At 40.7% G+C, this 14,128-nt stretch overlaps 1 protein-coding gene across 13 annotated transcripts in view; it reads left to right on the plus strand.

The window, feature by feature from the left end:
* The window catches only part of RYR1 (ryanodine receptor 1), a 302,237-nt gene that overhangs the window by 131,082 nt on the left and 157,027 nt on the right, over positions 1-14,128 (plus strand). For all 13 annotated transcript variants that reach the window (XM_073598714.1, XM_073598720.1, XM_073598713.1 and 10 more), the window contains 6 exons: positions 248-422; positions 2,492-2,700; positions 4,050-4,408; positions 5,555-5,684; positions 7,404-7,564; positions 13,431-13,596. In XM_073598714.1, coding sequence (XP_073454815.1) covers positions 248-422; positions 2,492-2,700; positions 4,050-4,408; positions 5,555-5,684; positions 7,404-7,564; positions 13,431-13,596 — 1,200 coding nt within the window. The remainder of the gene's footprint in view (positions 1-247; positions 423-2,491; positions 2,701-4,049; positions 4,409-5,554; positions 5,685-7,403; positions 7,565-13,430; positions 13,597-14,128) is intronic.

Here is a 14,128-nt window from a genome sequence, read left to right on the forward strand (position 1 = left end):
GCAAGGAAAATAAAAAAACAGCATTTTTGCTTGTACATGATTGGATGGTAAAATCAGCAGAGCTTCCCCTCATTTCAGATCCTCCCCTCATTTCAGATCTTCCCCTCATTTCAGATCTTCCCCTCAGATCTAAAGCGACTGCACTTCCAAGTGCACTTGTAGTGCAAAGTGAATTTGCCTTTAGTAAATCAACCCCATGGTCTTTTAAATCTACACACATATATTTATTGTTTCTGATTTTATACAGGGTCAACGCTGGCACATTGGTAGTGAACCATTTGGACGTAATTGGCAACCTGGAGATGTAGTTGGGTGTATGATCGACTTGACTGAAATGAACATCATGTTCACCCTGAATGGGGAGATGCTGATTGGTGATTCTGGTTCTGATGTTGCTTTTAAGGATATAGAAATTGGGGAAGGTGAGTTAAATCTTTCTGTGATGTTCTTGAATGTAGTTGGATCTCAATGCTTTTCATTTATAAACATGCGGGGAAACCATATTGTCATTTGTCAGACACATATTTGTGAAAAGACTACATAGGCTGCGGCAAAAAAGTTAAAGTTTAAGGATCCATTCACACCTTGGCGTTCCCTGTTGCGGCTGGAATCAACGCGAATCTGCCCGCGATTCAGAATCTGCGCAAGTTGTGGGACGCCCTTGCGATCCCCTCTATTTTGAATGGCACCAAATTGCGGTGAGATATTGTCACCCGACGAGTTGCAGTAAAAATACAGTAAAAACACGCAAACAGAATCGTGGGACGCCCGACACCAAAAAGAAGCACTTGTACTTCTTTTGGTCATCAGGCATCCTGCGATTCTGGGTGCGCATTTTTAATAGCGGGGATCGCATAGGGCCAGCAATTTGTGGCGTTTCCGAATCGCAGGCAATATCGTGGCGGTTCCGCCCGCAAAACGGAACGCCAAGGTGTGAATGGAGCCTAAAGGTTATGCTGCACCTTTATTAAAGCTGAAATACATTTTTAAAAACAACAACTATGAAAAATCTTCCAAATTATGTCATTTAGGAAAAGCGGCAAAATAGGACCCCTGTAGCCAGTAACAATAGAGCCCCCTCCAGCAACAATAGATCCCCCCCAACAATGGACCACCCAAAGCAAAATCCAACTGGCAGCAACAATAGACCCCCTGCCCCAACAGCAGATCCCCCCACAACCCCCAACATCAACAGACTCTCCAGCAACAATAGACCCCTCCCTCAACAGGAGATCTCTCCCAGAAATTACTGACCCCCCCAGCATCATAAGACCCACCCCCAGCAACAATAGGTATCCACCAGCAACAATAGAACCCCTGCAAAAATAGATCACCTCCATCTAGAATAGATCCCCCAGCAGCCAGCATCAATAGACCCTGCAGCACACCCCAGCACCCCTTGCCATTACATACAGTCAGTGCTGGAGGTGCTGGATCTGTCTACCCCCACGTTCTTGCTAAAAAAAAAGCCCTGCTGTCTAGTAAGCTAATGAGCTTTTTCATTTTCTAGTGAAAAGTCTCAGAGAATAATGACCATGAAAATCAACTTTTTATAATTTCTAGTTAGTGCAGCATTTCTCATTCTTTTTTGAGTTACATCACCCTTTAAAAGTACTCAGAATCTCAAGACACCCTAGCCTAAAAAGTAAAAAGAACATAAATGTTATTATCAGTGGGATACCCGAGCCTGGGATAATGCACGCAACTGCCTGGATGAAGTTAATTTCTCCTCAGAACCCCTCCTTTACATCAGAGGTGTTCCCTTTAGATCACAGGTGCCCCATAAATATAAAAGTGCCAGTTTACAGAATCCTCTCATCACATTAGAAAGCCCCCCCTTCTCATCAGCGTCCCCCTATACATCAGAGGCCTCCGCTAGACGTGAGAGCCCCCCATCTCAGAGTCTCCTTTTCCCATCAGAAGCCTTACAGCTCCAGTAGCTTTGCAGAAGATGGGAGATGAAGTAGATCTGGACTGAGGTGCTCTTCTGTCCTCTCCTGAATAATAGGGCAACCCTGCATGCCACCTGCCCTGGATCCAGCACCATGCATTGCCATGATGCGTGAGTGGGAAGTTGTCCTGGCCCTAGAACTTCATTGGTTGTTATAGTGCTGGCATCCAGCCTGCCAGCACCATTGCAACACATGCCTTGATCCAGGGTAAACTGTGTCCTGTGTTTTGAAGGCACCACAGTTGAGAAATGCTGTTTTAATGAATAAATCTTGTATTAGCAAGTGTTTTTATTCAGTAAAGACAGATTATTCACACACTAGTTGTGGTTGATTGGCCCTGATATTCTATAGGGACTATAAAAAAAATATATATTAATTTTGAAAATGCATTGTAAATTCCAGATGTAATTTGCACAGAAAAATGATTCATGTTTCAGTTTTCATATTTTTTCTTTGTGGGACCCTTAGTTGGAAACATGCACATTTGTGTTGTCTATACCAACAGAGCTCAGTCTGTCTTGGTCCATATTCCTTCACAGGGTTTATACCGGTTTGCAGTCTTGGAATGTCCCAAGTAGGGAGACTGAATCTTGGGCAAGATGTGGGCAGTCTGCGCTACTTTACTATCTGTGGCCTGCAAGAAGGGTTTGAGCCATTCGCTATCAACATGAAGAGAGAAATTACCACCTGGTTTAGCAAAAGCCTTCCTCAGTTTGCAAACGTGTCTGCAGATCATGGTCACATTGAGGTAGGAAAATGGTGTATGATTTTGTTAGTAAATATTTTTATTAAATGCTATTTCAATACCCAGCCCAAACAGTATGTTTAAATCACAATGGATATCCCTGGTAAACAGTAGGATTAGTCAATGTAGGTACCATAAGACCAAGTTGAAAAGTGCCAATGGGAAAATGTAGCTTGCAATCAGGTACATTTAGCCTGCTTTTGAGCTTAATTTTAGATGCTTCTGAATTTCATCTAAATGTCCTTGTGGTTGCATTGGACTTAAATTTGATCTCCTTATGACGGGTATTTGTCCTCCTTGTAAGCTGCTTTTACGTTTCCATTAACTTTTCATGTGAGATAGGCAGTTCAGAAGTGTACAAAAGCCAGTGTACTCAGACTCTCATTCTTTATTGTAGAAATGTTTAGACGTGTGATTAGTTTCATTTTGAATTAAAATTCTGACACATTTTCTTGTTATTCGGAAATTTGCATGTATCTGAATGCTAAATCACAATAGTAACCAATGTAAGTGAATCCTCCGAAATAACGAAGTGAAATTAGTCAGAAATCCCAAAATTCTAATTTGATTCAAATTTGATTTCGATCCAAATTTGGAAACTATTATGAAATGTAAAATATTGCAATTCATAGATGTGAAAAATTCGGCAGCCACATTTGAATTGAAAAAAATTAAAATTCTAATGCAGATTCGAATTTTACAAATTCAGTTAAATTTAATTCAATTCGGTTGAATTCGTAAAATTTGAATTCAATTAGAAAACGAAAAAAAACTAAATGAATTCCGAAAACGAACGTAATAAATTTAAACTAAACTAAATTTGTTAATTAACGAATTGAAATGAAATGCATTTTTTCGTTCTGCACATGTCTAGAAATTATAAAAACTTAGAGGAAACACCAAGTATTGGTTGCAGTGTTGATTGAGCTCAGACTAATCAACGAAAGTTCTACTAACACGGCAGTTTTAACTGTACCCAGGACAGTTAACCCCCCTTGGTTTGTTTGTGTAGTGCTCCAAACCATGCCCGAGAATGGTTAAGCCTATTGGGCCCAGGACAGCTTTGAAGAGGTGGTCTGGGGCACGCTTCACTTGTCCGGTACAGTTCACTTCAGTGTTATTGCCAACCGTGCCTGAGCACAAACTCTCCAGATCACTGTGGTCTGGCTGGCAGAAGAGTGGGGAGGGGGGAGTTTTGGTTCAACCATGCCCAGTGTAAGTACACCCCATCACTGGTCTCTCCATTAAGGACTGGGTGTGTTTATTTATTCATACAATAAGAGGAATTTAGAGCAGATAGTCCACTGGCATGAATACTGACTATATTTTTGTTTCAAAACCCATGTTTTCAGGTTTCAAGAATAGATGGAACAGTAGATAATCCTCCATGCCTCAAGGTGACACATAAGACTTTTGGATCTCAGAACAGCAACACTGACATGCTTTTCTTTAGGCTCAGCATGCCTGTGGAGTTCTATGAGACCTTCAAATGCACCCCAGGGGCTACACCTCTCACTCGTTCTTTTACCATAGTCGAAGAAGAAGTCCAAGATGTGGACATGGACTCTGAATTTGAAGTCCTAAAGAAATCTGCAGCCCGCAAGGAAATAGAAGCAACCAATGAGAAGGATTTAGCTAAGGAAACTCCCAAGGAACCACCAAAGCCAGAAAATGAGAAAGATACAACAACAGAAAAGACCAAAAAGAGAGGGTAAGAAATCGCAGAGTGGGAATGAGCTCCAGGTTCAGGCTAAACATGATTTCTATTTGAACTCAGCAGTTTGGTGAAGGGGTAACAAATGGGCAACAATTGGCCAGTTTGCCCACATTCTGAATGTAATATAATCATCATCGTATTTGGTCAACTGTTTGTAAACAAACCTGTTGGGAATCTGTAATTTAGTGGTGATAGTACTAACGCTGCACTACTGCCAGTATTGTTGCTGCGCTAGCACGGCAGTAGCGTTTCCACCACTAAAGGACTGATCCCTGACTGGTTTGTGTAAAAAAACAGTTGCCAGCTAGAAATCTGTAATTTAGCAGCAGGTGAAAATCATCAGTTGTGGAAGCTCATGGTTGCTGATGAATACACATCAGGGGATATTGTTTATAAAAAAACTTTTTGATGAGGTGGATGTTTTATAATTACATTTTCACTCTTTTTGAATGGGAAATAAGTGGAACTATGTACCCTATTAATTCCCCTGGGGAGGGACTGTGTCTGGGGGTCCCCTTATTCTAAATGGAGCTATCAGATTCCCTGTAAGATCCCTTATAAGGGACTCTCCCAATGTTCAAGGCATACGCAGCCTTTACAGCGAAGTGTATGGTTTTTGGGGGGTACTGCCCAGGCCAGGCCAGGAAAGAGGGGGAAGCGAGTGTAGCTATTGGAAAGGCACCTTGCAATGGGGTGCTAAATCTAAATGAACGCTGTAATCAAGCAGCATACGTTGTACTGCTGCGTAAATTCACCTGTAGGTTTAAGGCATCCCCAAATCATGTTCTTTAAAGAACTTGTTTATTTTTAATGTTGCTCTTTAAGCTGCATTAAAAAGACCCTCTCTTCTAAAGTATATATATATATATATATATATATATATATATATATATATATATATTCTTTTTATGTTTTTTTCATTTTTCCATGTCATTCATGGCAGTGTCCATTGAAAAAGGCCAGAAAGAATTAAGATTCAGCTCAAATATACTTCAGTGGGGTTTGTTCAGGGTCAGTGGACTTTTTGCTGGGTTCACCAAAACATATGTGAACCAAACTTTTCCTGCTCATTCCTAATGACCAGAAACTTTCTGTGCAAAGCTTCCTATCTCAAAGATCTTTCATTATTTTATTTTTCAGATTTCTTTTTAAACCCAAGAAACCAGCCTTCATCTCTACAACGCCTGTTGTGCCAACAATGCCACGTTTGATGAAAGAAGTAGTGCCAGATGACCGGGATGATCCTGAGATCATTAGGAACACCACAACAGTATGGAACCACATAATATTTCTATTTTTTATAGAACTTTACTAAAAGTGCATTTGTAGCCATGCACAAAAATTACAGGAAAATCAATCTTATGCATGACCGTTAGTGGTACAAGAATCTTAAAGTGGATGTAAACCTGGTGATCACACAGTATAAACTAAAGGCACAACACTAAGGTGTCCATAGTTAGAAACGTCATGCATGTGTCATTACCTTTAAAATGTTACTCCTTTCGGCTGTAGGAGCCCCGCAAAAGTCTAGATTCCGTGGGCAGGTCTCTTTGCAAGCACTCAGGGGGTGGAGTTGTGATGTCACATGACTCCCCCACCCACCTCTACACTCCCCCCTAGCCTGGCAGCGACCACCATCGATGTGCGCATGTCATCTACTTGGTGCCAGTGTTCTTTCAGAATCAGAGACACATCAGAATAGGTAATGGAACCGACATTCCCTCACAACATCCGCGATGGCCATCTTGCTACACCCCACACTCACCTGCAGTCATGCAGAGAAACTTTTTTTTTTTTCACAAATCTCTTTTTTTTTTTTTAGTTTAGCAAAAAATAAAAACCCAAGTGGTGATCAAATACTACCAAAAGAAAGCTCTATTTGTGGGAAGAAAGTACATAGTTGCATGACTGCGCAATTGTCACTACAAGTGTGACATCGCTGAAAGCTGAAAATTGCCCTGGGCAGGAAGGGGGGAATGTGCCCTGTATCAGAGTGGTTAAGCATCTTTTTTTTATTTCTTTTTTTTTTTTTTTTAAGAGGTATGTTTTCATAAATAGTGTCAGATAGACAATGTATATATGAAAAATAATTTGAAAATGTAATACATTTTTATCAGAAATTCTATCCAGTGATTGATGTTTCTTTGATTCCCTCAAAGGCTGCTATGCTGATACACATAGGACATCCATTTTATTGTAAAGTTATAGCAAATTGCCTAAATCTCACGCCTACACTTATGAGCTTGTTGGACATCCCATTCCCAAATTACCAACTATAAGCATTATTATGGAGGTGTTTAGACCTCCCACCCTCCACCCTTTGTTTGCAGCTAACTGCCTCTGCTTTTCTATAAAGGTTTCTGGAAAGGCTTTATACATCATTTTTGTAGTATGTTTGTGGAAATTTGGCTAAAAGAACATTTGAGCGATCAGAGTGAGAAGACACAGCTCACAGTCAGAGTTCCAACTCATCCCAAAGGTCTTCACTTGGGTTGAAGTCAAGCTCTTGTGCAGGCCACTCAAGTTCTTCCACATCAAACTGGTCAAACCATGTCTTTATGGAGCTGGCTTTGTGCACAGCGGCCACGTTAGACTGGATCAGAAAGGGGTCCTCCACCAAACTGTTGTCACAAGATTGGATGCACATAATAGTATAAAATATCTTTGAAGATTGTAGCGTTAACTGTGTCCTTTACTGGAAACACCTAAACATAATAATTTAGAGGAATGTCCCTACACTTTCAAGCAAATAGTGTAGGTGAGATGGTCAGGTGTCCTTAAATTTTTATCCATAAAGCATACCTCCTCATTTATAAATTGGGTTAAAAAATGCATCAGACAGAGAACTGATGATGTTGCTAGTTACTATGCAGAAATTACACACTTTGACAACATTTAAAGGTATCAGACTGCTTCTAGCCATTGTAGATTTTCCTACCGGTACAGGTCCGTGTCTAATCTTTTTTTGTATGTTCTGTTTTCTATTCAGTATTATTACTCAGTGAGGGTATTCGCTGGACAGGAGCCCACTGGAGTGTGGATTGGCTGGGTGACTCCTGACTACCATCTGTATGATATGAACTTTGACCTGAACAAAGTTCGCAATGCCACGATCACTATGGGTGATGATAAAGGAAACATCTTTAACAGGTGAGAGAACAAGATTGTGGTATTACAAGTAGAAAATAGCTGACCCTTTCAAATAAACACTATGTAGTGTATGGGTAAGGTAAAACTGGAACTTGTTGGTGGTGGAACGACTTGTGGAGAGTCCTAAATCTTCAAGCAGGTAAAGATTGGGTGGTGGGCTAGGTGTGGATAGAACTCCAGCCACCTACAGAAAAATGATCACTTTGTTAGTGCATGACATAAAACAAGGCCAACACATTTTGGGAGTTTACAGATTCCCCTTTATTTGGGCTTTGGTAGTTTTAGATCTGTCTGCCATGAGCACTGCTGATGGTGTCCCAATATGATAACAGTGTTCTGGAGTGTCTTCTGTGCATGCAGTTGTACATTGAAAAAAGAGTATGACCATTTGTTTGCAAATCATCTGACAATTACAAGATTATTTTTTTCTATTTAGAATGAGTAAGGTGAACTTCCCTTAAAGTGTTACTAAACCCACAACAGTAAAATCAGTCTGTATATGCAGCAAAGCATGCCTGTTGTACTCACTGTGGAACTTAAGGGATTAATCCTCTGCATTGTGTAAAAAGGCTGTTTTATCCTGTATGCACAGATCCTCCCCTCCCACACAATGTTTTTTACTTTTGCTATGATAAATATCCTACTTTTTTTTCAAAAAGACGAATTTTTTCCTCAATTTAGACTAATATGTATTCTTCTACATATTTTTGGTAAAAAAAAATTGCAATAAGCGTATATATCTTGCTGATATGGTACACAGATGATACGCCCCTTTCTGTGTGCCAAACACTGCGCTTATGGGGTGAGCCCCTCCCTCTGAGCAGCTGCTTAAAATCAAAAACTCATGTGATATAAAATAAATGATACACTATATAATCGCCCTCACCAATAGTGTGATCAAATAGCAGCGCTGAATACCTAAAACATACCCTAATTCAAAAAAATTTGTATATACAGTGATTGCTCAATGTGATAACTAAAAGTGATAATATTATGTGTCCATAATAAAGAACCAAACAGTGTTTCTAATGAACACTCCTCATGCAATTAATTGGTGTATAACAGCAAAAAATCAAAAAAATCAATAAAAAAGTCCAAACATAAATAGTGACATAGTAAAGTAGTAGTGACAATATCAAAATTATAATCTTCAATGATGATATCTTCCACCACACCGCTGTGAATGTGATTCCACTCCCCTTCAGCGAGCAAACTCACCAGCTTTTTTTGCCTTACACTCTCGTGTTTGGCTTGTAGGCTTTTCCCACACAGTGGGGGTAAAGTGATCACCTCCAATCAATATCCGTATGGTAAACCGCAGTATATAAGCAAATGCTCTCTCCACATGAAAGAAAGGAAAAGCGAACCAATAGTGCAGTAACGCAACACACTTTAATAAAAGTAACACTCTCCTTCACCATACAACTCACATTTTCCAATTTTCAATAACGCAAAACAGCACAGCAAAACTTGGTTATCACCAACAGCACTTCAAACGGTAACCTGGACGTATGGTGGTCACGGCGGACCCAGGTGCTCGGTGAACGTGAACACTCTCACCCGTTCCTTAGAGCCCTCCGTAGCCACTTCCCCGCTCACTCGTATGGCGCCGCCTGTCACAGCGTCCTACGTCAAGCTTCCTCGATTGCCGTATAGCCACGCCCCGACATGTTTCGTCACACCGGACTTATTCATGGGATCTTGCTGATATGGTACACAGATGATACGCCCCTTTCTGTGTGCCAAACACTGCGCTTATGGGGTGAGCCCCTCCCTCTGAGCAGCTGCTTAAAATCAAAAACTCATGTGATATAAAATAAATGATACACTATATAATCGCCCTCACCAATAGTGTGATCAAATAGCAGCGCTGAATACCTAAAACATACCCTAATTCAAAAAAATTGTATATACAGTGATTGCTCAATGTGATAACTAAAAGTGATAATATTATGTGTCCATAATAAAGAACCAAACAGTGTTTCTAATGAACACTCCTCATGCAATTAATTGGTGTATAACAGCAAAAAATCAAAAAAATCAATAAAAAAGTCCAAACATAAATAGTGACATAGTAAAGTAGTAGTGACAATATCAAAATTATAATCTTCAATGATGATATCTTCCACCACACCGCTGTGAATGTGATTCCACTCCCCTTCAGCGAGCAAACTCACCAGCTTTTTTTGCCTTACACTCTCGTGTTTGGCTTGTAGGCTTTTCCCACACAGTGGGGGTAAAGTGATCACCTCCAATCAATATCCGTATGGTAAACCGCAGTATATAAGCAAATGCTCTCTCCACATGAAAGAAAGGAAAAGCGAACCAATAGTGCAGTAACGCAACACACTTTAATAAAAGTAACACTCTCCTTCACCATACAACTCACATTTTCCAATTTTCAATAACGCAAAACAGCACAGCAAAACTTGGTTATCACCAACAGCACTTCAAACGGTAACCTGGACGTATGGTGGTCACGGCGGACCCAGGTGCTCGGTGAACGTGAACACTCTCACCCGTTCCTTAGAGCCCTCCGTAGCCACTTCCCCGCTCACTCGTATGGCGCCGCCTGTCACAGCGTCCTACGTCAAGCTTCCTCGATTGCCGTATAGCCACGCCCCTGAATAAGTCCGGTGTGACGAAACATGTCGGGGCGTGGCTATACGGCAATCGAGGAAGCTTGACGTAGGACGCTGTGACAGGCGGCGCCATACGAGTGAGCGGGGAAGTGGCTACGGAGGGCTCTAAGGAACGGGTGAGAGTGTTCACGTTCACCGAGCACCTGGGTCCGCCGTGACCACCATACGTCCAGGTTACCGTTTGAAGTGCTGTTGGTGATAACCAAGTTTTGCTGTGCTGTTTTGCGTTATTGAAAATTGGAAAATGTGAGTTGTATGGTGAAGGAGAGTGTTACTTTTATTAAAGTGTGTTGCGTTACTGCACTATTGGTTCGCTTTTCCTTTCTTTCATGTGGAGAGAGCATTTGCTTATATACTGCGGTTTACCATACGGATATTGATTGGAGGTGATCACTTTACCCCCACTGTGTGGGAAAAGCCTACAAGCCAAACACGAGAGTGTAAGGCAAAAAAAGCTGGTGAGTTTGCTCGCTGAAGGGGAGTGGAATCACATTCACAGCGGTGTGGTGGAAGATATCATCATTGAAGATTATAATTTTGATATTGTCACTACTACTTTACTATGTCACTATTTATGTTTGGACTTTTTTATTGATTTTTTTGATTTTTTGCTGTTATACACCAATTAATTGCATGAGGAGTGTTCATTAGAAACACTGTTTGGTTCTTTATTATGGACACATAATATTATCACTTTTAGTTATCACATTGAGCAATCACTGTATATACAATTTTTTTGAATTAGGGTATGTTTTAGGTATTCAGCGCTGCTATTTGATCACACTATTGGTGAGGGCGATTATATAGTGTATCATTTATTTTATATCAAATAAGCGTATATAGATTGGTTTGCACAAAAGTTATAGTGTGTACAAAATAGGGGATAGATTTATGGCATTTTTATTATTACATTTTTACTAGTAATGGCGGCGACTGCAATTTTTATCAGGACTGCAATATTGCGGCAGACAAATTGGACACTTTTGACACATTTTTGGGACCATTGACAATTATACAGCGATCAGTGCTTTAAAAATGCACTGATTACTGTATAAATGTCACTGGAAGGGTATGGGATAACACTAGGGCGATCAAAGTGTTAACTGTGTTCCCTAACTGTGTTCTAACTGTAGAGGGTATGGGGCTGTCTAGGAGGAGAAAGAGATCCATGTTAATACTTGATATGAACACACAATCTGTCTCTACTCCCCTGAAAGAACGGGGATTTGGGTGTTTACACACACAGATCCCGGTTCTTGCCCTGTCACGAGCGATCGCGGGTGCCCGGCAGACATCCCGCCTGCTGGGCACTCGCATCGGCTCCGGGCACATGCTGCGTGCGTGCCCCTAGTGGCCAAAGGGAAAAGCGACTTAAGGTAACGTCGATTTTGCCCAGCCGTGCCAACCTGCCGCAGTAAAACTGCAGCAGCTGGTCCAGAAGTGGTTAATGTAAAAAAAAGATTTATAAGCTGTGGGTATTGTGGGGGGGATGAACTATTTTCATATTAGTGGGTTTAGTAACACTTTAAGCCTAGTACAGCTTAGGTCGGAGCCGCTGTACTAACAATCTCCCATGCTGTTCTATTGTGTTTTGACTGGGGGACACTCCCCTCCCACCAGAATACTCGGTTAATGATCTTAGCCATTGGCTGAGAGCGCTGATTGGGAGACGGTCAGCAGACCTTTGTCAGTCATGGACCGGCCGCAGTACACACGGGCCGAATGTTGGCCAGTTTCTATTGAACTGGCCGATGCTGCCCGACATTCGGCCCATGTGTATGGGGCTTTGCACTGTGAACAGCTACCATAGTGGGATGGTTCTATTGCTTTCTATCTGTTGTTTTACTCTATACCTTCTGAGGTACAGTTATTCCAAAATTGTGTTGCTCAGCCTTTCAATGTATGGATTTAAAAAATATTTACAATTTTTTTATTTCATGCAAAATTGTCAAATGTTTTACCTAGTAAAGAATTTTGTTTTTCTCAGCATTAATTGCAGTAATTTTTATATGGTTTGGGGTGGAGAATTCAGCAACAACACTCAAGAGGCTCGTGTCTGAAAGGAAGACCTTGTTATTGGTTTATGACAATAAAACCTATGTTCCACTACTAAATATAGGAGAAGACTGCCAAAGCTGCTGACATTAATCACAATCCCATATTTGTAACTGAAAAAACCAAAGACAAATGTGCAGCGCTATACCAACCTTAAATACAACATAATCCAGATATAAAGTGCATGTGTGCAGTGAAAATAAAAATAACAATTATAAAGATCAATAAAATAAAATAATTTTACAAAGATGTATAAAGTTCCTTGAAATGGAGAACAGTGTCCATGCAAAAAATAGGTAAAAGGAGAAAACTTGATCCAAAAAAATGAAGTGTCCCACTTTTATGTATTCTACAGTAGTTCTTAAATTTAATCCACTCCTTAAGTGCTCAAATATAGTGCAGATATGGGTCACCACAGGTGCCCCCCCCCCCCCCCCCCAGGAGTAATCTCACCTGAAGCAGTGGACCACCACAACTAAGTGGGGTCTGTAAAAACTTTTTAGCCTCTCCAGGGCTACCATGACAACTCCAGATCTCCTCTCCACTCCTTACTCTTCGATGGCCCGTAGCAGCCAGATAATGGTTAGAGAAAAAACTGATAGTGCTTATATCGTTTAAAAAATTGTTTAATAAAAAAGATAAATGCAGGGTACTTTCATATCGCTGGTGCTTGCAGTGCACCAGTCTATTAACAGCTCAGACAAATCCGTAGTAGGAAAACCTTTCCCTCTCACACAAGCCTTGTAACCGCTCACAGGAAACAACCAGCTCCATGCTGGGTCCTGGCAACGTGATCGTCCGTGCCCCTCCCCTACGTGTGTTGACACAGGGTCATGTGTATTTTAGCAGACCTCTGTTGGTCATGGGACGGCCACAGTACACAGAATGTCGGACAGTTTCTATTGAACTGGCTGATGCTGCCCGACATTTGGCCCATGTGTATGGGGCTTTAGACTGTGAATAGCAGAGTACACCTACCATAGTGGAGAACAGTAGGATGGTGCTATTGATTTCTATCTGTTGTTTTACTCAATACATTCTGAGGCACAGTTAGTCCAAAATTGTGTTGCTCAGCCTTTCATTGTATGGATTTTAAAAATATTTTAAAAATTTTGTTTCGTGCTTAATTGTCAAATTTTTTACCTAGTAAATAATTTTGTTTTTCTCAGCATTAATCGCAGTAATTGTTATATGGTTTGGGGTGGAGAATTCAGCAACAACACTCAACAGGCTCGTGTCCGAAAGGAAGACCTTGTTGTTGGTTGCCTAATTGACCTGGCTACCGGACTCATGACATTTACAGCCAATGGGAAGGAGGTGAACACTTTCTTCCAGGTAGGTGTCATCCTGGAATTCAAGTTCTGCTAACCGTTTTTGCAGTACTTTTTTAGGGCAGACATCACCAGGAGTAGAGATCCAGGGAATATCTGATTGCCTCCTGGGGAATCTAGGAGAATTTTTTTTCTCCCACTAGAGCGAACTGAATCATGCTTTATTAGGGTTTTTTTGCCTTCCTCTGGATAAACTGTGGGTATAGGATTGCGTATATGGAGGTTTTTTATTGCTTGGAGTGGATGAACTTGTCTTTATTTCAACCTGACTAACTATGTAACTATGACATATTTAGACTTTCCTGTATAATTTTTGCTTTATATACTATTTGCAAATGCTGAAATCTTATAGTGCTTTAAATACTGTAAAAGCCTCTTAATTTATTCACCACTAGTCCAACTACATTCTGTCATGATAACTTAGATCATCAGTGGTTCTCAACCACCCAGCTGTGGCCTGCTGCTATTTTTTGTGTGTTTTTTTTTTTATTTTTCTTTATTTTGACTTGGTCCTAGGATGACAATGCTCACTAACC

Source organism: Aquarana catesbeiana, linkage group LG09, assembly GCF_042186555.1.
Source record: "Aquarana catesbeiana isolate 2022-GZ linkage group LG09, ASM4218655v1, whole genome shotgun sequence".
In the NCBI taxonomy this organism is placed as follows: Eukaryota; Metazoa; Chordata; class Amphibia; order Anura; family Ranidae; genus Aquarana; species Aquarana catesbeiana.